Source organism: Tasmannia lanceolata, unplaced genomic scaffold (assembly GCF_043159265.1).
Source record: "Tasmannia lanceolata isolate RefF3 unplaced genomic scaffold, GAP_Taslan_0.1 ptg000018l, whole genome shotgun sequence".
In the NCBI taxonomy this organism is placed as follows: Eukaryota; Viridiplantae; Streptophyta; class Magnoliopsida; order Canellales; family Winteraceae; genus Tasmannia; species Tasmannia lanceolata.
Window position 1 is genome coordinate 23,993,150 of NW_027518695.1, and position 22,771 is coordinate 24,015,920.

Consider the following 22,771-nt stretch of genomic DNA (forward strand, 5'->3'; position numbering starts at 1 on the left):
CATTGATCATACTGTGTCCTCATTTACCACCACATGGCAGTCTGAAACCAAAAAGTCTCAAGGACCACGGCCTTGAAATTTGGTATTGAAGAAACACTTACGGCACATTTGGCCACCATGAATTTTTTTTTTTTTTTCATGATAAATTGAGAGGCTATGAGTGGAGAGAGCATGGGGATCTCTAAAAATAGTGAAAATAAATACGCTACTTGAAATTGGGTTTTGTTTTTCCTGTTTATTTCTTGTCTTTTCATCCTTCCCCTCCCACCCACCTCCTCAAGTCTTCCTCTGGCGAGTCTCGTCATCTCACCACTGGCCCTGCAAATATTCCATGGAATATTTTTATGTGATTGCAAAACAAACTCCAGCACCATGTTTGGCAACTGTGATTTTTTTTTCATGATAAATTAGCTTCTTGAGTGGTGTGAGACATGTAGGACAGGTGGGAGGAGAGATTTGAGAGGGCACGAATTTAGTAGAGGATGAGAAGTGGCTAAAAAAACAAGGAAAAAATAAATCAAGTTTTGGTTTTGAGTTTTTTGTTTCCTTGATTTTGAGGCTTTTCTTACTCTCTCTCCTTACTCTGTCCCTCACTATTGGGTAAACTAATATTCTAGGAAACAATTCATGGCGGTGTAACCATGCTGCTTCGGGGTGTTCTTTTTTCAACAGCATCAGCAAGGCACAGCTTATCTATTATTCTATTTCAGCAAAATGGTTTCTGTGATTTTCTGTTCATTTTCTCAACAGGACATCCCCAATTGGATTTGCATGTACATTGCAGAATAAAATCAACACCATAAATTCATGCAGCAAAATGCATAAATGGAAATGTTATTCACACCAACTACCATCAATACACAACAACAATCATCTCCAAGCTCCAATAGAAAGCCAAATAGTTGCTAAATCCTACATGTCCTCCCAATCAAAAGGGAAAATAATTCATAGTACAAGATCAAACTAAACGAGAGAAAGATCACGGTCAGACGATCAGAAGCCCAGTTAGCTAAATGCACATCTCACACCACCAACAACACAGAATTCAGTCTCCGAAATCCACAGCAAAATCACTTTACAGTTCAGTTCTTCGACTTTGAATGCTTCACAAGCCAATCAATAACAGAGTCAATGTTGGTCGAGTTCTTGCAAGAGATCATGAAACAACAAACTTCTCGGTCGGTGATAGACTTTAGCCCCCTGCACCAAACTCTTATTATTGTTGGAAACAATCGAGCATTTCAGAGATTTTAGAAACAGAGATGAACTGAGCTCACTTACATTTCATCTGTCAAAGCTTGTTTGGAAAGAGCTTCGGGCTTGTCGATTTTGTTTCCAAGTACCAGCAATGGGATCCCGCTTAATGAGGGCTTGCTCAAAAGGTCGTGAAGTTCACTTTTTGAGATGGCCAAGTTATCACGGTCAGCTGCATCAACGACGTAACTGGAAAGCACGAGGAAACCGGAGTTTATCAAAATCTAGGATGACAGATACTCGAAATATCGCTTACATTACATGGTAAAGATATGATCTCTATGTGTTTTTCACGGTCCTCGACCATGTGATAGTAAATCCATAGTTTTTAATTATAATGTACATATCAAAACTTCGCGCAACCATCAATGAAAAGAAGACAGGGATTTTACAAAATCATAAATCTTAAATAATTAAACTTTGTGTTTAAAAAAAAAAATTAAATACAATCAAGTTATAATATGATGGGGATACCAAAGCAGTCTTACTGCTCCTACTAGAGTGGAGTTTGCAAGTTTTAGTACGAACTGCTTCAAACGTGACTGGTTTACATGAAAAATCACAAGCATTCTGGTATTTACTTTTCAAAAAATAAAAAAAATATAAAAAAAAGTTCTTCTCAACAACAATGTTAAAATAACAAATTTGTGATGAACTAACATACTGTAAAGATGAATATTAATGTAAAAGAATCACTACAAATGAAATAGCATAAAGATCAACCTATCCATTTAAATATAAAAACAATTAACACCAGTTATGTTTCTTTTCCAGAGAGGTCAGCTATCAGAAACATAAATATTAAACACACACATCAACTCACAATGGGATGAGAGAGGATATGGATAGTTTTCTTACGGCCGTGGCCATGTCTGGCCACCACGAATTTGTTTACATGATAAATCGGTAGTCTCCAAGTGGAGATGAGGGTGAAGATGCTAAAAATCAGGAAAGGAAATCCAGAAATGGGCATCTGCAGCAATGAGATGAGACTAAAATGGGGAAAAGGTTCACCAGATTTTGAGTAGAGTTTTTCATTTCCTGATTTTTAGCCCCATCTAATCGCGGGAGACACACATTCCTGGATTTCCTTTTCTGATTTTTAGCAACTTAACCCTCATCCCACCTTGGAATCCACCGATTTGTTATGAAAACAAATTCTTCGTACCCAAACGTGCCATGTTTGGGTTTCAGGACAGATTCTCATGTCCAGATTTAAATACCTATATCGTCATTTTAAATCGAAAACAAGCAAACTTCATTTCTATTTGAATAAATTTTGAGTAACATCTAAGTTCACACGTGTGCGCATACACTCAAGTACACACAGACTCAATTATGAATTATTGAATTGGGTCCAAAGTGGATAAGTTTGATCCATAGTTACTATAGCAGAAAGCAATTGCGTGCACACAAGAAAATGCCAAAAGAAGCAGCACACAAAGACGAAGTGAGAAAAATGGGACTTTTTTTAATAGTGAAATATTCAAAAAACCCTGGGGAAACAATTGAGAAATGAGGAAAATCATGTCCTCACTGTTTCCAAGGAAACCTACTTCCCCTGCAATTTTCCAAAGGTTGGCTAGGGTTTTCCCTGCAAGTCCCACACTTCTTTGCATTTCCCTTATGCCACACACCCATTTGTTGAAGAAACTAAATTGAATTCATCCTCATTCACGAACCTAGGGAATGCGGTTTCCTTGCAACCAACAGTTTGATCTTGGAGAGCTCGAACTTATGTCAGTCTTTACCAGTCAGTCTTTACGATAATTCCTCATCATTGGTAAGATTTCAAGTCACTGCTACACTTTTTTTATTTACTATTGTAAAGACCAAAGCACTCTCACTAGGATGTTTTTGCTAAGATTAACAAAAGGCAAAGCTCGTAGATCCACATGGATATGATGTTGGCATTCCTTACAATATTTACCACAAGAAAGCCGGCAACCAAGCAATATCTTATCTCGACTTAAATCCTAAATGTACCGTGTACGAGACTCATGAAAAAGTCATTAATTAAAATTTAACTCTTTAAGCTCTTGCACCAAAATTATTAGTGAATATAATCAATGTGAAAGGATTTTACAAATATTAAGTATTAACATCCAACATGCCAACATATGTTAAATGTCATGTACCTGATGACACTAAGACATGGCGACTAAGTTAGACATACTACATGAAAATGGAGCAAGACACATATTTAGTAATTAGTCACTTATCAAAATATAACCCATGTACAAGTGTGTTGATATTTTCTGACACTAAACTTGCGCTAGTGTTACATATGACAGAAAATATGTATATAACTCACCCAGTCAACAATGTGACCAATTCAAAAGATTTTCAAATCATTCATCACCACAAAGTCACTCACATAAAGCATTATCAGGATGATATCTGGATAGAGTGAGACATTATTTCGTCCCGAACATCTACCCACAAAAGTCCCATGCAACTTGGCTAGTATACGAACAAATTGCACAGCCTCATAATGAGTAGTCAGTCTGACTCAGTCAGTAAAGTCCATTAACATCACCAACCTTAGGACTACAGGATCCTGTGGACTTCAAAAACTATGATGCTGGAACAATCCCAAGTTGAACCAACAGAACCATTCTCATCTTTGTTTCAAATGATACAAGTAGGTCAGTTTTTTTTTTAAATAGTGACACAAGTAGGTCAGTTGAAATCTGAAACACAAGTTTCAGGTCCCATCTTAAAGAAAATATGATGTAGATCGTTTCTATTGGGTGAGGCACATGTTAGCAAAGAAAAGAGAGAAATATGAGTTTAAGTAAGAACCAGGTGGAATCCATGTGAAGGGATTCGCGAATGACGAAGATGAGCACTATTTTAGATCTTTGAGGGGTGCCAATATCAATTTGGGAGCTGTTATCAAATTTGGATTGGAATCCAAGGCTCAGATTGGACTGAAACAATTTGAGGGTTTACTCCCACAATAGAAAATAGAAAACCCTCCAAATCACAGCTCGATCTGACCATTGGAACTAGAAGATATGGGTAACCGAATGAAATAGGCAAGAGATTGACATTTGCTCTACCATGTTTTGCAAGTAATGAAGAAAAAATATACTTTTTTGGGGGGGTAAGCTGGGATCGAAATTGCGACTAGAAGGTTGAGATATAAAGCCTCTGTTAACTTACCAACTTCTCCAAAACCTTAAGCTGTTGGAGAAAGGCGTTATTTATCTTTTATACTTTAACACTCCCCCGCATGTGTGGCCCACTTGGCAAACACGTGGCACATGTGGTCCCACTTTGGGCCGACCATCGCATGTGGATTTTTGCTATACAGGAGGTTTGAACTCAAGACCTTTGGCTCTGATACCATGTTAACTTACCAACTTCTCCAAAAGCTTGAGCTGTTGGAGAAAGGCGTTATTTATCTTTTATACTTTAACAGCCTCAACTGTTATCTCAAGACATCCCACCAAGATTTCTCCTTGAAATCTCACCAAAGAAGCTTTGGCATCAAACCAAATAAGAAGAAGAAGTTTTCTCCAAAGAAGTTCTCAATTTCAATGTCAAAGTGTCTCTTTTCTATTCGAAACCCAACATAAAGTATTTCTAGCAAAGAAATTAAAACCAGAAGGATTAAACTACTCTCTTTATTGAATTAAAGACTTGCTATATTTAGAATTTTCATAATACATGTGGGGCCTATTTAAAACACTCATATTCAAAGTGTTGAGATATTATAAAAAAATATTGGAGATATTTGTGGCTATGGTTGCATCCTACCCAAAGGGCATAAAAGACAAATCTTTATAACTAATTTACACCTATACTTATGTATATATAAGTAAATACAAAGCTCAAATCTTATCGTCTCTGCTTACCCTTGTCACTTTTTTGTGAGAGAAAATGTATCCCGGGAGGAAAGATGACGAGCATCAATTGTAGCCTTAATTGTGAATCTGTGTCTACCTCTAATAATCAGGACATAACGAACTGTAAATCAGAGAGTTGTCCACGACTAATAATATTGGCCCTAGTTGTGTTGAACCATGGACATAAGTCACATGAGAAACCATATAACCTGAATCCTCTCTCGGAGTTGCATAAAGTCCCTAGATGTGCCATCTAAAACTCGTCATAGGGGTAGCATGTCTTTCTTGCTCCAAATGGCCATGAATCTTGAGTAAAATAGAATTGCATGTCCTTACTCCCTCGTGAGTAATGGGATGTCATACTCAACACTAAGAAGTCTTGCGCCTGCCGCTATATTTCCTGTTACATGTCTTATATGGTTATAGTTTCATGGCAATGGAGAGCTCAACAGAGTTCAAAATACATGTAATAACATGTGCATTGTTCTTTCATTGAGACATCGCTTTATCTAGTGATGTTTGTAAATCTGTTCCAGAGAACATTCCTAACATCCCTTTTCCTACGACAAAGATGAGGAAATGGAATTCTCCGAGTGAGTGGTGCCTTCAAACTTTACTGAGAATCAGGTTTGTCACTTATGCCGGTCATAATGACTTAAAACTGCACAATCTGTAGTGTCTTAAAAAGTACCAACAACTGTGCTGAATGAAATTCTTATGTATTTAGGTGTTCAAAATCTCAAAACAATAAAAAAAATTCAAAAGGATCATAGCCTATGATTTGTGGACATGGACACGAGTGTCGCGTACCGACACAAACATTTAGTGTCAGACACGGCAAACCCCCAAAATTTAGAAACGAGGACACGGCTAAAATACTAAGTATATATAATCAGGATTTGTAGATACGGATTCGTGTGTTGAGTTTCGACACAGATACGAGTTGTCTCACATGGCAACATCTAAAAATCTAGAAATGCTAACACGTACATACACATATAATTACTAATTACTATCATAAATATTTTTTTTGCAGGTAAGCTGGGATCGAACCTGCGACCTCAAGGTTGAGAAACAAAGCCTCAACCATTGAGCTACAGGCCCAACCCCTACTATCATAATTTGTAACAATATAAATATGATATTCATTTAACAAACTAATAAATATTAAAATTAATCAACTATAATCTGAAACAAATATGAGATAATCAAATAATAATGCATTCATCAATTTAATCGAGTTCTCTCCTGGCCCATGATATATTGACCACTTCAAAAAAAAAAAAAAATTGAGTTCGCTTCCGTCTCCAATATACAACTAGAAAGGGAGACTAGTATGATACAGTGAATATAATATTGTAGTAAGAGTTTGTTTAGGGCAGTGATATATCGACTCCCAAATATCTTAAATCGACCCCCCATGTGTCTTTCTCTCTCCTCTTTCTCTCTCTAACCTAGAGGAGAGAGAGACACATGGGGAGTCGATTTAAGATATATGGGAGTTGATTTATCACTCCCCTTTATTTAGGGTTTTAGGTTTATGAGAGGAGATATAGCAACAACTATTAGCTAAAGAAGGGCTAAAATAAGAGTTTATAATAAAAAAAGACTCAATAATAAAAGAGGTAAACACAATATTTAATAATACAACTGAATGTCACACTTGACACGGTACAAAAACATGTCCACACGGCCACATTAAGTCTAACACTTTAGCAATTCCTGTAAAAGTGTCCAAAGGAGTGTCGACACGTGTGGACACGCTTGTCGTGTCGGACACGTGTGTTGGCAATAAATTCAAAGTGTCAGCGAAATCATAGATCATAACTCTCAATTAATTTCAGTCACATGAAGTGAACAACATGCAAAAAGTTCTCTTCGTCATAGCTCAATACTCTAAACATAACAGCAACTTGAAAGTCATAAGAAGCATATCCAAAAATGTAATGGTTTAATCACAAAAGGAAAAATGAGTGACTTTTAATTCATAAAAGCTATTGTTCCAGTGTTTTGTTTGTTCCAGTCTAGTGTTCCATTCCAAAAAAGACGCTACAACCAGTGGAATTTTTTTTAATAGTTAAAAAGTTCATAGAAATGGGTTGTACAAAAGTGTAAAAATGAGACTTTGATGATTTCTTAACCCTCCCAATTGTTTGGGAGAATTAAAAGACATCAAATGCCCCACAAACGACTATAAAATATCACTTAAGATTAAAAAGGGAAATCCTAAAAAATTGTCGAAAAAGGAATTGTTTGGGAGAATTAAAAGACATCAAATGCCCCACAAATGACTATAAAATATCACTGAAAGGAGTAAAAAGGAAAATCCTAAAAAATTTGTCAAAAAAGCATTTTCAGGAATTTTTGCAAAATTTTCAAAACAAACAGCTGAGGCCAGCCATGTTGTACGGCTCAGAATGTTGGACCGCCAAGAAGCAGCATGTGCATAAGATGAGAGTAGCGGAAATGTGAATGCTTAGATGGATCTGCGGCCACACAAGGTTAGATAGAATTAAAATGAAGACGTCCGTAAAAAGGTAGGGGTGGCACCAATTGAGGAGAAGATGAGAGAGCACCACTTAAGATGGTTTGAGCATATCCAACGTAGGCCTTTGGATGCTCAAATGAGAAGAAGTGACTCGTGCCAAGTTGATGGAGCAAAAAGAGACAGGGGCAGACCAAAAACAACTTGGGTAGAAACAGTGAGGAAACACTTGATGGCTAGGAACATAACAGAGAACATGACCTTGGATAGGACAGAATGGAAGAAGATGATCCACGTAGACGAACCCAACTAGTATCAGGATTAGACTTAGTCAATTTGAGCGGGGTAGATCCCTTCACCTTCTTCATGTAAATTTTCCAAAGGATTCATTAGCCGACCCCAACTAGTTTGGGACAAAGGCTTAGCTGAGTTGACTTGAGTTGAGTTTTCAAAATAGACCGGAATGGACTGAAACAAACTAGCACGACCAGCACGGAATGAAACACAGGGTGAAATGTTTATTGCCGCATTATGTTCCGTTTCCCATTCTAAAATAGTACATTCTGGCCATTTCGGATGAAATGTAATGGAATTGATATCTTCGAGACTATGACCATAAGCAAATTGAATGTTGTACTCAAAATCTCTAATCATAATCTTTATCAAAAACAACTTTAACCAGACCCACAAAATAAAGCACGGATAAGGGTTTTAAATGGCCAGAAGATAAAAATTAGGGTTTCATATGGAGTTCAAAGGGGGTAAGGGTTTCTAAGGATCAGTGACATGGATTAAGGGTTTTTTAATTGAAGTGTTTAGAGTTTTTTAATTGAAGGCATTTAAGGTCTTGGGTTTTCTTTTTTCTTTTTTGCTGTGTGCACCCGCGCACGCGTGCGTGTGCGTGGGGGGGGGGGGGGTTTCACATGGAGGGGTTAAGGTATTCATTGGTTGGATGGGAGAAATTAGGGTTGGATGGGTGGATGGGAAGAACTAAGATTTCGAATGACGAAGTGTGAAGAGTTAGGGTCTTGGATGGATTAAGGAGAGATTAGGGTGGGATTTCGAATGGAAGGATTTAGGGTTCGGGTTTTTGAATCGCGTGAAATTGGGAATAGTTTCAAATGGTGAGACTTCGATTTTGGGATTTCGAATAAATAAGAGTGAATAGATTAGTTTTTTGAATGGTGGGATTGTGATTTCAGTGTGCAGAAGGTGTCAGTGACTTAGATAGAAGGTAAGTTGAGATCCTTGGTGCACGACTCCAATAGCGAGAAGGAAAGACAAAAGAGGAAGAAGGACGACTAGGAAAAAAATTAAAATCTCTTTCTCGAATCCTCGATCGCCATGCTAAGGAATGGAAGAAATCTTCTTTCAATCCTTTATCTTCTGGCCTGATTAAAGAACAAATAGGACAAACCCTAATCCATGAAATTGATGAGGGAAGAGTTCAAGTTAGCCTCATGACTTGTCCCTTTTCCTTAATATAAATAATAATCAAACCAATTTAGCTGAAAGCCCTTATGTAAAGTACATGAACCTAAGTGCATCAAAGACAAATCCTCATACTTATATAAACATATAATTGTGTATATATGTAACGGGGAATAAATAAAAAAAATAACCCCTTAAAAGTGGAAGCTAAATTATTGAATTGAAGAGTACACCCTCGCAAAGGATCCCCGTTGCAAGGTGGCGAAAAAGTCAGCAATCCCAGACTAGGGTGACAGTCACTTCGCAATTGGCTCAGAATGAATTAACACGAGCTCACCGTACCACAAGGGTCGATAACATAATAAATAAAGAAACAAGGCCCACGGTGAAAACTCCAAAGGGTGGGCAGTGTGGGAAAACAAAAAATAATCAGGCTAGCAATAACCCACTTGGGCGCCATAGCAAATCGTAAAAAGAGAAAAGGAACTACGAACACTGCTAAAACCTCAAGGTGCCGCATGGCAAAAATCCAAAAGGAAGTAAAAAAGAAAAAGGAGAGTTTGGCCCTCATCAATAGGAATAACTCTAACAAATTTAAGGAAGCATGGCAATTGCTGCAGCAATAATCAAGGAACATTCCTTTCCTTGGCCACTTAACCCCTTAATCTCCAAACCTTCTCTCCCACTTAGCCATAATCCCTCCTTACTATCCCAATTACCTACATGACAAAAAACTTCAACGGAAAGTTAAGCAAGGCAAGAAGTGTGCATCCAAGTACTTCATTAAGAGAATCCCCACCACTCACCTTGAAGTATCTAAAGGGGTTCCAAAGAGCAGGAATGGGGTTAAAGCCGAGAAGTCATTTGTAAGAGTTTCATTTAATTTCCATTTTTCCAACTTATTGTGGTGAAACACACACACACTCTCTCTCTCTCTCTCTCTCTCTCTCTCTCTCTCTCTCTCTCTCTCTCTCTCTCTCTCTCTCCAGAATTGAGTTGATATCTTAGACTCTCGTAAAGATTGAAGGAGTGATCAAGGTGAAGCTCACTCCTTCCGTGATCAAAACAAAGCCAGAAACCTTGATCCTTGGTTATAAATTTTTAAAAAAATCATAAAAATTCTTTGATCTCATCTAATCTCTCTTAAAATACGATCAACTAGCAGTGTGCACCTTTGCAGATTCACACCTCGCATCAAGGGCACGGGTGGAAATTCTAAACACATATTTTCCAATCCTGGTTGAACCAACGGTTCGCTGCAGTATACAGATTGCCAAATAGACTGAAATCCTCAAAGAGCTCCAATTCTCTCTAAAATTTGGAAATTTAGTAGCAAGACTATCGACAACCTTGAGGATATAAAAAATCAGCACTGCATAGGAATTATTAGAGTTTCGTGTGTAGAGCACAATTCCACAACATGGGCGTGAGAAAGTGATCGGGACGCACCTGCGTGGTGGCAACAAGTCCAACTGGCTCTAGTTCAAATGTGTAAGGACAAAATCAACTCATGGGAGAAAATTGTGAAATTAATCAGTTTCCATTTTTTTCCAAGCAACCGCGAGGGTATTCTAGATCAATAACTTCGTTACGGAAATATGATAACTAGAGAATACACCAGTGAGTTCTATCATCTTAAGTCATGTTTTCAACTTCGAGATAAAAAATCAGCTATTGAACTAATATATCATCATGGGTTTGCAAATTCACAGTCGCAATGCCGTCGAATTAGATCAATGCTGGAGTGTTTCAGAAGAAGTGATTCTTACAAACAAGGTTGAGATAAAACAGTCCCAATCAACCTTTAGGGACTCCAAAAGTGATTGAAGAAGCATCATACGCCATGGAAGAGGCGATGTAGCAACCCGTAGTCGCAGAGGTGCAGCCCAAACCCATCAACTAAACCCACAAAATCATGGAAGAGGTGTCAAGGAGGATCGACTAAAACTAGTACTATTCGTGATCCGATTGCATTCCAATTTATCAAACAGCAATTTACTTGTTTCCGACATAGGAAACAGTGACATATATCTATCGAGTGGGAAGAGCTAAAGAAGTGCGGGAGACCCATCTCACCATAGATGGCAATGGAGAAAAAGGTGATGAGTAAGAAGCCTACAAGGAAGAGGGCAATGAAGAAGAAGGTGAGACCACCTACAAAGACACTCAAGGTGATGCTCTAGTCTTACCTATCATAATCGCCCCCCAAGTTGACAGGAGATTGGCTATGGAATAATGTCTATCGAACGAGGAGCACAAATAGGAACCATTGCAAGGTGATTGTCGAAGGGAAAGTTGTGATAAATTAGTCTCACAGAGATGGTACCCAAATTGGGGCTAAAGAAGAAATCACTCCTAAAGCCTTTGTGAATCGGCTGGTTCAAGAAAGGTAATGAATATAAGGTGAATAATCTGTGCTTGGTTTTATTTTCGATTTGTAAGATTTATAGAGATGATGTTTGGTGTAACATGGAGGATATGGTGCCATTTATTATAGGGTCAACCTTGGCAGTATGATTGAAAAACCATCCATGATGGAGAGAACACATCCACCTTCTATAAGGGCAGTAAAAAGGTTTACTTACATCCATGCATGATGAGGAGTGTCCCAAGTATACTGATGATGGAAGAGAACAAAACTTTCTCGAGTCGAGGTCAATGATTTTCTAAAACAATTAAAGTAGAGTGGACTGGCCTGTGCACTTGCAGTAAGAGCAGGAGATGAAAGGGCATACACAATTCCTAAAGACTTGGAAGTTGGAACCCCTCATGAAGGAGTACGCAAGAGTTATGCCGAATGAGTTACCTGAGGGTTCCACCAATATAGGATTGTTGCGAACAAAGTAGGATTGTTGCAAACAAAGTTTTGAAAGCAAAGTTGTCGATATTCTCGGAGTTCCTCTTCCTGGAGGACCCTTTACAAGGACATATAACACCATATAGTCCTAGTGTCAATGTCACGATTGCATAACTTACCAATTTATAGGACGAACCCTAAAGAGCATAAAGAACTACAAAAGCAAGTGGAAGAATTCATAAACAAGGGGTTTATTAGGGAGTTGATGAGCCCATATATTATTGTCTCAACATTCTTACCAACAAAGAAAATGCAACGTGGCGCATACGTATGGATAGTAGAGTGGTTAATAAATCAACTATCAAATACAACTTTTCCTATTTCAAAATTGGACGACATATTTTATATGTTGCATGGGGCGAAAGTATTTTCAAAAATCAGTTTGGGGAGATGATATCGTCAAATTCAGATATTTGAAGGAGATGAACGAAAAACCACATTCAAAAGGGTATACGAATGGATGGTCATGCAGTTTGTTTTTCCTAATGCGACATGTAATTTTATGTGTTTGAAGAATGAACTACTCAGGCTATTCATTGAAAAGTTTGTGGTCAAGTGTGGCATCTACATGAAGTATTGGAAACTTTATGAAGAAAGGATCATGGTGGCAGGCTTGGAGGTCACTTTGGATCAGTGTTTAAAAAAGGGAGTGCAACACGGAACGCGGCCGAAGAAAAATCCTTGTCGACTCAGCACAAGCGCGGCCAAGAATGTGGTTGACGCAGTCATCATTCCAGAGAGTCAAATGAGTTTTTATTAACTCTATAGGGCCAAACGCGGAATGCGGCGGCAAAAGGCGGAATGCAGCCAATGTAAAAGGGAGTCGACTCGGGAGAGTCCACGATCGCGCGGGGGAATTTTAAAACTATGCTTTGGATGAGACAATACCTATGAGATGATTGGTAGCAAATACAATTGGCATGATCTTCGACATGATGTAGCACTATAGTGGATGAGATAAATCGCAATTGACAAGTATTTGACAAAGGCGATATGGTTATGGTGAATGTTATAAATCCTCCACACATACATTATTAGGTGATCGTCGAATGGGTCCATACAAGGTGTTGAAGCGAACAATGACAAAGCTAAATTTATCGAGACTCCATAGGGGGAGAAGAGAATGATGGCATCCTTGAGAAACAAAAGGTTCAAGATAGTGGTGGAGAAATGGCTGAATTTTTAGTGGAACGGGCTTACACATACAGAAAAGGCATGAGTTTCAAAGGAAGACTTACAAGACATTACACCAAAGTCATTGGAGGTATTTGAAGCCTGAAACTCGAGGAGTGCTTCCCAAAGAGAGATGGATGGAAATATAATCTCCTATGCATCAAAGAAATCAAAGAAGAATAAAGATTAAGGAAATACGAAACAAAGGACTGGTTTGAATGCGCAGCCAAAGAATTTGGCCTAAACTCAAACTACTATTGCGAGCTCCGCGTTGGAGCATATGGGTTGAAATTGAGTGTGGAGGATCATCGTCAAGGCAACTACCTAAGGTTCAAATTTGGTAAGAAATGTGTAATGTTTGCTATGGTTTTGGTGGCTAAAAGATGGCCACTTTACTAATTTTAGTTTAACTATTTGCACAGAAATCATGTGGAAGAGGCCTCTGACCGAGGGCTTTCATATACAAGACAAAGAAAGAGAGAGAAAAAGGTTCCTTTTTTTACAATTGTTTTGTTTTCTATTGAGACTATTAGGCTTTACCCTATATCTCACCCTCTTCTACTTGATAAGCTGTCCCTAAAAGTCTAAAACAGAACTTTGTCAAATGAATAATACAAAAAGCATAATAATGTAAACAATGTGTCTAAGACTCAAAGGTCATCCTAAAAACTAAAGTAATAAAGCAGGTTGAGCAGAACAGTAAGTTAAAAAATAATGAGATACATACACAATAGCAGAGACTGCACGACAGTATCGCTCCCACATACTGCGAAACCTGGGTTGACCACCAAGATCCCATAACTTTATCGTAACATTTCCTTTAGTTACCTTCCGCATATTGAATCCTACCTGTAGGCCTCAATATATCAAAATTAATGTCTTATAGCAACAGAATATCTTGCAGTCAAAACCTGTTGTCATCTTCTACATGGATTAACAAAAAAGAATGTTTGGAGTTCTTTCCGCAAAGAGGATACTCACCGTAGGGATCATGTCTTCACTATATCCACCAGTCTACATAGAAGATCCAAAAGCAAGTTTGTCATAATTAAGAAGAATAAGGCTATATACGAAAGACTAAGTGAGTATTTACGTACTGCAATGACATTCACAAGAGAAGTTTTTCCAGCGTTCTGAAGACCTATCAAAGAAAGCTCCATTTCTTGCTTAAAAAAGAGGCTGTGATTGGATAAAAAGAACATATCAGATCAAATAGATAAATCAAGTAAAACCCATCTCACAAAACAGTACTCCAGCATTTTTTTAGTCGTAACAACAGTAACTTTCTCTACAGCAGAAAAAATATTACAGAGCAAGCAAGAGATGAGTTGTCTCTGCTAATTAGAACAACCCCAACATTTGCTCAAGACAACCAAAACCTAGGAACAGAAAACTCATGAAAAAGTAGACCAGCATGAAAAGATTAATATAGAGCACCAAAGAAATGATATAAAATCTCAGGCATTCACTTATAAAAGCTCCTCCCATCTGTGTAATAACGTACAAAACATAAATACGCAGAAATTCAATCCAAACACGATAATTTGCGATTATGAAACTAACTCCTCCGTTGTATTTCTTCATCGAAATTATATTTCCAAAAACAAGCGTATCATGCCTATTTATGGACCAAATGCAAAGCAAGTTGTAAGTAGAACGGGATTCTTCAAATGTCATTTCTTGGGTTCAAGGCATGAACACTAGTCCACGGAGATTAGCCAAGTTTTTAGATGAGATTAGTTCTATGATTAACGATAGTTTTCTTTCTTTTGCTCACGTCCCTAGGAGCGCCAATGATCTAGCGGATCGACTGCCTATAGTTTACTCAGGGTCCTCTCTTCCCATTGATGTGAATCTGTAATCTCTTTTTACGCTCAAAATATAATTATCTTTTTCAAAAGAAAAAGTGTATGATAACCTACATACAGAAATATCAAGTTGATCTCTGTTGTTTCTTTGGATTACAAAATTCATCGCATTTTTCGGGAAAAAAAAAAAAAACAGTTAAAATTGAATTGAAATGAAGATAACCTGCATTCAAATTCTTCACAATTACAATCTAAAACTACAATTCAACAACATTGATTTCTCCAAACTAATCAATACAAATCCCCTAATTTAAAACCAAACCCTATATTCAATTCAGACCCCATTTAATAAAAAAAAAAATACAATAAGCAGACAATCAAACCCTAAAAGCTAAGGAAGGATAAAATAAAAAGGAAAGACAAAATGCCAGTGTTTGGATCAAAACTAGAATCCACCAACAAAAGATCTAATTAAAATTCAGACCTAAAACTAAAAAAACAAAAGAACAACAAAATTAAAAAAAAAAAAAAACTATTTGAGCTTACCTACGAAGCCAATTGAGAAAAGCTTCCCAAAGCCCCATTGAAGAAGAAGAGGAAGAATAGATGAAAAGGTGGAGTAGGAGGAGAAAGAAATTAGGGTTTCAATTAGGGTTTCTGAGAGGTGATTAGGGTTTTCAGATCAGTAACAGGAACCCCTTTTCTTGATCCAATTGACCATCAAAAGCCTTCTTCTCAAAGCTTCTTTTTTTCCAAAAAAAATGAGGGGAAAATATAAAAAATTAAAAACAAAGGAAAAGGTTCCTCGGTCTGATGTGATAATAATGGACAAGAAAAAACAAAAAAAGGTCCCAATTCTGGGGTGGAAATAACAAAAAGAGTCTCCTCATGGATCTTGCAAGGTGGGACCGAATGGATGGGATAGAGGTTTAGTTTTAGAGGTGTTTATGGACCTAGACGGCCTGATCGATCCAAAGAATCCTTGTGAGGATTTGGACATACCAACTGGATCCGAATCTTAAGGTCCCAAATTTATTTATTTTTGGATCCTGACCCGGATAATGCCCGACGGAGTGTCTTTGATCCGAATGGACAGTGCCACTTAGGGCTGCTACTTTACGCGACCCAAACCCGATCCGCATCGACCCGACCTAAACATAACATGGGACGGGTTTAGAAATCATGGGTCTTAGGTAGGGTCGGGTTTTAAATTGGAAAACCCGACTCAATCTTGGGTAGGGCCGGGTTTAAAGGGAGAAAAACCCAAAACCCGACCCTACTCATATGGTGTACTGTGACTTTCGTAAGTATCTATTGAATAACATAGCAATTTATTTTCCAATATATTTATACAATTGTTTTCATTGAGGTGATCATGTTATCTGAAAATATAGTGTCCTTTTTAAATTTATACCCTTGATGACATAGATTTAGAGATTTTTGGCGTAAAGATTTTTTTTCTCTACATTATTTAAAATTAGTCACTATCCTACGCTAAAAAATGAAACCCAACCCGACCCGACCCGAGAAACTATCTGGCGTAGGGTCAGGTTTACGAATCTCAGGTTTTTGGGTAAAAAATTAGACCCGATCCGACCTAAGTTGCACCGCCAATGTATGACAATATACCATTCATATTTGGAAAAAATATAGGGAGATGATATTTTCACTCCCCTACATTACGCACAAGCTCCCCTTACAACATGATTTGACGTGAAAAGTGGGCCACTTTAACGGTTTTTGATGTCAAATCACGTTCTAAGGGGAGCGTGCATGTGATGTAGGGGGAGTGAAAATATCATCGCCCAAAAAATATATTTGCCCACATTTCTTCCTCGGGCCACCCCTTCTAGTATAAGTACACTAAATGGTGAGTGGATAGAACAAAACTTGGCTCATAACATTATGGAGGAACTTCCTCCATAATGCTCTAATAGCAAGGGGTGTGGAAATATCAATTCCATGTTCTATTCTTTCAATTTATATTTCCACACTCTTTGCTATTAGAGTTATTTAGGGGTGTCAACGGATCCAATTCGGATCGGATCAGATCCACCTATGTCTTAGTCACGATCCATTCAAATCCCTTATCGGTCTGATCGGATTCGGAGTGCTATTCGGATCCTACTTCTTGTGTTCCGGTCACGGTCCATTTCAAATTGGACCGTCCATCGGAGTGTCCTAATAGGTCCTACTTACAAAACAACAAAAAATCTCAACTTTCTTCATCTGAAATGAGCTCTAAAACTTCCTCAATTCAGAAAAGAATTAGCCACTATATTTAATTACAACTCATGATTTTGATGAAGAATAGGATTTTATTTTTTATTAAAAGTACTCCAATGTTCGAGGGTACGTGACGATAAAACTTTTTAGTAACTAATCCTTATTGAGTGGGAGTGGCAAGTTTACAGGAAGTAAAATCGATTCATGAAGAAAGGAAGAGAAAAGGAGGCTTGGAAAAGGGAGGAAGCGGAAAGTCGTAAGATGAGCAATATTTAGTTCATTTTTATGAAAATACCCCTCCTTTTAAGACTTAATATAAGAAATATTTTGAGGGTATTTTAGTAAAAGGACTTCGGATCGTGACTATCTATCAGATTTTTTTTGCCATATCTTGATCATGATCCAAAATTTTTCGGATCTTACAAAGAGGATCCAAAATATGCCCATGATCCTTCTAATGTGTCTAGATCTTGTCTACTAAGGTTCAGATTCGAACTATCCATCGGACCGTCTGGGTCCATTGACACCCCTAGAGTTTTTTTTTTTTGGTAGGCAAGCTGGGGTTGAGGCGGACCCCTACTAGAATTTCATTAAAAGAGAAAAAGATTTACAATCGAGTATAGGGGATCTCAGAGTCGTCCCTTACAAGAACAATCATGCTTGGATAAGAGATCTGCAGCTGCGTTTGCTTCTCTCGAAGTATGAGAGAGTTTCCATGATTCAAATTTGAGAAGTAGGCTTCTGATTTTGTAGATTGTTTTTAATTTTTTCCATGGTTCTTTTGTTATCTTCAAAATGGAATCAACATCCATTTTTGAATCCGATTCTATCCATATATTTGAAATTCTTTTTTTCCTGGCTAAAATAATGCCTTGTAAGATTGCCTCTATTTCAAGCTCATAGATTTCTTCAGGAGGGATGTTTAGGGAAAAAGCCCAAGGATCGAAGAGTCTGAATTTCTGAGAAGGCCACTGATTCCGGATCCTGAAGAAGAAAGGGAAGCATCAGTGTTGAGCTTTGCTTCATGATCACTTGGCTTTGCCCAAATGCAAGTCTTTTCCTGTTTCTATGTGACTGAGAATTTCAAGTTCCAATTTTTTTTCTATGTTGAGGGCTTCAGGGCTATCTCCTTCTTTCTGATTGAGCTGGCGAATTCTGAGCTGGAAAATGTTTACAATCTCAAGGAGGATGACTTGTTTGTGTTTGTGGGTCTGTGAATGAGTCCTTTCATTTCTTTCTTTCCATATGAGATATATGGAGGCTTGGAATGCAATTTTTAGCAGAGTTGCAATAGCCCCTTTTTCCTTTGAATTTTTTTCTCATCCAGCCCTCTTCCTCTGTAAGCGACATATTCTGCTTTCTCTTTATGCCACAGCTTCGGAGGATGGCCCTCCAAATCCATGTAGTGTACTGGCAATTAAAAAACAGATGGTCTATCGATTCTGGATGAATGTAGCAAGGGGGCAAGATGTTTCTCTAGCCAGGCCCATGTAGATTAGTCTGTCCCTTGTGCTCAGCTTATTGAGAATGGCTTGCCATGTTGTAAAAGCATGCTTGGGAATATGGCGAGTGAACCATATGGAAAAAGCCGATTGAACTCGATGAGATGGCAATCTGACAGTATTCCAAGCAGATTTTCACAGTAAAATTACCATCGGCATTGGCCTTCCAAATTGGCTGATTCTCTCTTCCTTCAGAGGGAATCATATCATCTAGGAAAGATTGGATTTCCTGAAGCTGTGGAGATTGGGAGATTATGCTTTGTAACTCAGGGGATAAGATCTCTTGTATTGATATTTTTGCAGGAGTGTTGATGCAGGACGATTGGATGTCAGTTAAACTAGAGATTTTGCCTCATGGATGCCAAGGTTGATTCCAAAAATCTACATTCTTCCCATCTCCTATCATGTAGCAGATGTGATTGGACATTCTTTCCCTAGTGCCTAGTATGCCTCTAACGGTCCAAGGGGGTTTGGAAGGCATTTTCATCAACCAGATATTTTTGTTTCTGAAGTATCTCTGTTGAGTCCACTGAACCCAGGGAGATGATCGATTTGAAATGTGCCAGAGTAGCTTCATCTGAGAGGCTTCATTTATGTCTTTGAGTTTTCTCAATCCAAGCCCTCCATCACTTTTTGGCTTGCAAATGACATCCCATGCCACATGGTGCTGAACTTTTCTCTGAGGTGTTCCGGCCCAAAGAAAATGTCTGAAAATCTTTTCAATTGCATTGTGAACTCCAGCAGGATTCTTGAAAGCAGAGGACCAAAAGAGATGATGAGAGTTGAGCACTGTCTTTATCAACTCTACACGACCAGCTTTGGAGAGGTGCCTTTGGTTCCAGCTTTTGACTATTTTCCTTATGGCACTGATGAGGGGAGAACAATCCTTGATTGTTAGTCTGGAAGTAATGAGGGGGAGGCCCAAGTATCGAATTGGGAGGGATCCAATTTTCATCCCAAGGATATTTATGATTGATTGTTGCTGATGAAGTTGGATTCCCGTAAAGAAAACCTCACTTTTGTTCAAGTTTATACCAAGGCCAGAGCAATTGTTGAATTTTTCCATGCACTTGAGGATTCCTGATGCAGACCTCGGGGTGGCATCTGAGAGAATTAGAACATTGTCAGCAAATAACAAGTGCGAGATGTTTAATTTACCTGTGGAGAAGGGGCTAGACATTTCATTTGACAGAATGGCTTCTTCCAGGTAGATCGACATAATCTCCATGATGATACATAAAAGAAGAGGAGACGGAGGGTCCCCTTGTCGCAGCCCGTTTGAGGAACTGAAGTAGCCTTTCGGGCAGCCATTAATCAGGACAGAGAAAGAGGGGCTTTCTATGCATTCCTTGATCCAGCTGCACCAAAGATCAGGGAAACCTTGCTTTTTCATGAAATTTAGGAGGGAGCCATAGTTGACATTATCAAAGGCTTTCCTGAGATCCATCTTGATACACATTGCAGGCTTTGCATTTGGATTGTGGAATTTATAGAGCAGATCCTGAGTGAGGAGGATGTTATCTTGTATGAGCCTTCCCCCGATGAAGGCTGATTGGAACGGGCTTATTATGGAGTTCATGACAGGCTTGAAGCGGTTTGCAAGGTCTTTTAGAGTGAAAGGGGCCAAGTTCTGTTTATCACCTTCGCTTCATATATTTTGTTTATTAATGTCTATTTATGAGGGGTGTTTTTCTAACATTTAAAAACCGGGTTAAACCTCTAGCTCAATTTGGTCACGGCTTGTGTCTTTAACCTTAAGGTCGAAGGTTCAATCCCAGCTTACCTATCAAAAAACAAAATCCTACTCAAAATGACAAATTATATTTTACTTTCCCACTTTACATTTCTACAAGGATTTGCCTCTCGTTTGTTCCCTCTTCCATTCCCTAAACCCTAAGCCCTAATTGTGCACAACATAAGTAGGACCCTGGACCCATATTGTCATGAGTTAGTTGCAACAAGAGAGGGTACCCTACTATTCAAATGAGTGGCCCGCCTATTCAAGATTCACATTGCAAGGATAGTAGATGGTGTAAAATGTTCTCACCAGTCACCACACATGTGCCACCTGTGTATAGTGATCAAGGCTATTGCATTTTGCCAATCAAATGTCCTACTACTTGCCTAGAAATACGTATAAGTCCTGATCCACAAACATCTAGGCCCCATTGTAACTTATATAATCCAAAAAGCCTTGATCAACTACTCATAAAAGAACCTTCATTACAAAATGCCAAAGAGGTCTTTGGAATGTAACATACAAAATCTTGGCTATATTCTAAAAAGACTTCAACCACACGTCAACCTGATAAGTCCCATTGAAGGAGACTTACTCTGTCAATATCCTTGTAGCCATGAATTGTTCACCCACATTGTGTCAATCAAAGTAAAAAAGTGAAACAGTCTGCATTGACGGTGGGTGCGGATTGTTAAAATTGTTGAAATCAGGCGTTGGAATCAGCATCCTATTCCGATCATGGCATTTTCCCAAAAAAATGAACAAAATCAATGGGCGAAAATGATACCGAGGGCAAAATTAGAAGAAAAATATTGAAATTTGTTTCCCGCCCCAACATATGGTATTCCTATTCGGCCTTGTTTGGAACGCAATTTTCGTTGGAATTTTTTAAAATTAACTTTTTTATTTTAATTATTTTTCCATTCCATTCATAACGGAATTCGGATAGGATGCCGATTTTGATTCCCAATTCTGACAACCTCGTTTGGATTACCGGAATCAGAAATGAGAATCGATATCCTAATCCGATTCATATTCCTATTACCTTAGAAATGGAATCGATAAAAAATTAAATTCCGAAAAAATAACAAAAACATTTCATCCCATCTGGGATGGATTCAGAATACCACCTATTGGGGCAGGAAATAGATTTCAACATTTGTTCCCTGCTTAATTACACCCCAATGCCACTTCTGCCTCTTCATTTTGTTCATTTTTTCGAACCAAATGATGGGATCAGAAAGGACACCAATTCAAACACTAATTCTTGCAACCCAAATGCACCCTAAAGGTCTGTTTGGTTGCACAATATCCCAAGTTTACTACTTATTTTGACCATTTTTGGAGATGCCACATCATAAAAATGTATTGTTCATTTGCAGGTAGTGTTTCAAACTACTAGTAAATCTATTACTTGGTTTGTCTCCTCTTTATCTGCCCAAGAAGAAAACCACAAAACAATGTTTTTGCTAGTATTGGAATTTATGCTTTTCTCTCTTCTCTATACATTGGTAATGACACCCCTACCACTACTCTATGAGGTTGAAAACCAAACACTACTTACCACTACTCTATGTAATAATTACGAGGAGACTACTTGGCTTGTCTCCTCCCTATCGGCCACTTAATTCACCACTACTTTATGAGGTAACTACCTGCAATTATGGTTTCAAATTTCGGTTTTGGAATGCGTTTCGGTCCTCACCGAAACTGAATTGTCAGCCGAAATTTTCGGCCCAGATCCGACGAAATCAATTTAGAAAATATTTTATGTCCTATAAAATTTCGGCTGAAATTACCAAAATTCCGGTAATTTCGGCTGAAATTTTGGGATAATATTAAATAATAGATAAAATCCAGATTTTTGGGATATTTGTTAAATTTCGGACTGAAATTTTAGGAAAAACAAAATTTCGATCGGCATTTTGAAATTTCGGTCGAAATTTTATACTGTTTTGGGTTTACCCCATTTTGATTTCGGTCTCGATAGAAACCCGAAATTTTGGATTTAGGTCGAAATTTCAAACCATGCCTGAAATATGGCCGTGGCTTCAACTGGGATTTCATTCATTCTACTTTAGAAAATTTGGGACTAGATTTGAGTTGGATAAAACTCATCCTCAATTGCATGCAAATTGTTTGTAATGCATTCCTCGTTAAAACACACACGCGCGAGCGCGCGCGCACACACACACACACTCGTTCAACCCCACCTGTGGAATCTAACAAGCTGGTCCACTCTCCCCATAAATATTTATCTTTTGTGCAGAGGCCATGTAAGCGCAATGGTTCAACCCTTAGCATTCTTCTATCTTGTTTTGATGATTCCAAACACAAGTAATTTTGTTTACTAATCTGTTTGATTGGTAAGTTGTAGACTTTTATATGTTTCAAAGTCAAGGATTGATGGATCAACGTAATTGGAGCTGAAATGAAGGCCAAT

The 22,771-nt window shown here is 38.1% G+C and overlaps 1 protein-coding gene across 1 annotated transcript; it reads right to left on the minus strand.

The window, feature by feature from the left end:
* Positions 1-804: 804 nt before the first annotated feature.
* On the minus strand, positions 805-15,790 carry LOC143849749 (ADP-ribosylation factor-like protein 8a). Its single transcript, XM_077358924.1, has 6 exons — positions 15,409-15,790; positions 14,152-14,233; positions 14,036-14,068; positions 13,782-13,903; positions 1,282-1,443; positions 805-1,200 (listed from the first exon to the last, which is right to left on the minus strand). The coding sequence occupies exons 1-6, from the start codon at positions 15,444-15,446 to the stop codon at positions 1,083-1,085; spliced, it is 555 nt and encodes a 184-aa protein (XP_077215039.1). The 5' UTR covers positions 15,447-15,790; the 3' UTR covers positions 805-1,082.
* Between the last annotated feature and the right edge of the window lie 6,981 nt (positions 15,791-22,771).

Coding starts and splice junctions, on each gene's coding strand:
- LOC143849749 (XM_077358924.1), bottom strand. CDS start 15,446: ATGGGGCTTTGGGAAGCTTTTCTCAATTGGCTTCGTAG. Junction 1,444..13,781: donor CGTGCAGTCTCTGCTATTGT/GTATGTATCTCA, acceptor CGTGCTTTCCAG/TTACGTCGTTGATGCAGCTG. Junction 1,201..1,281: donor CAAGCTTTGACAGATGAAAT/GTAAGTGAGCTC, acceptor AGTTTGGTGCAG/GGGGCTAAAGTCTATCACCG.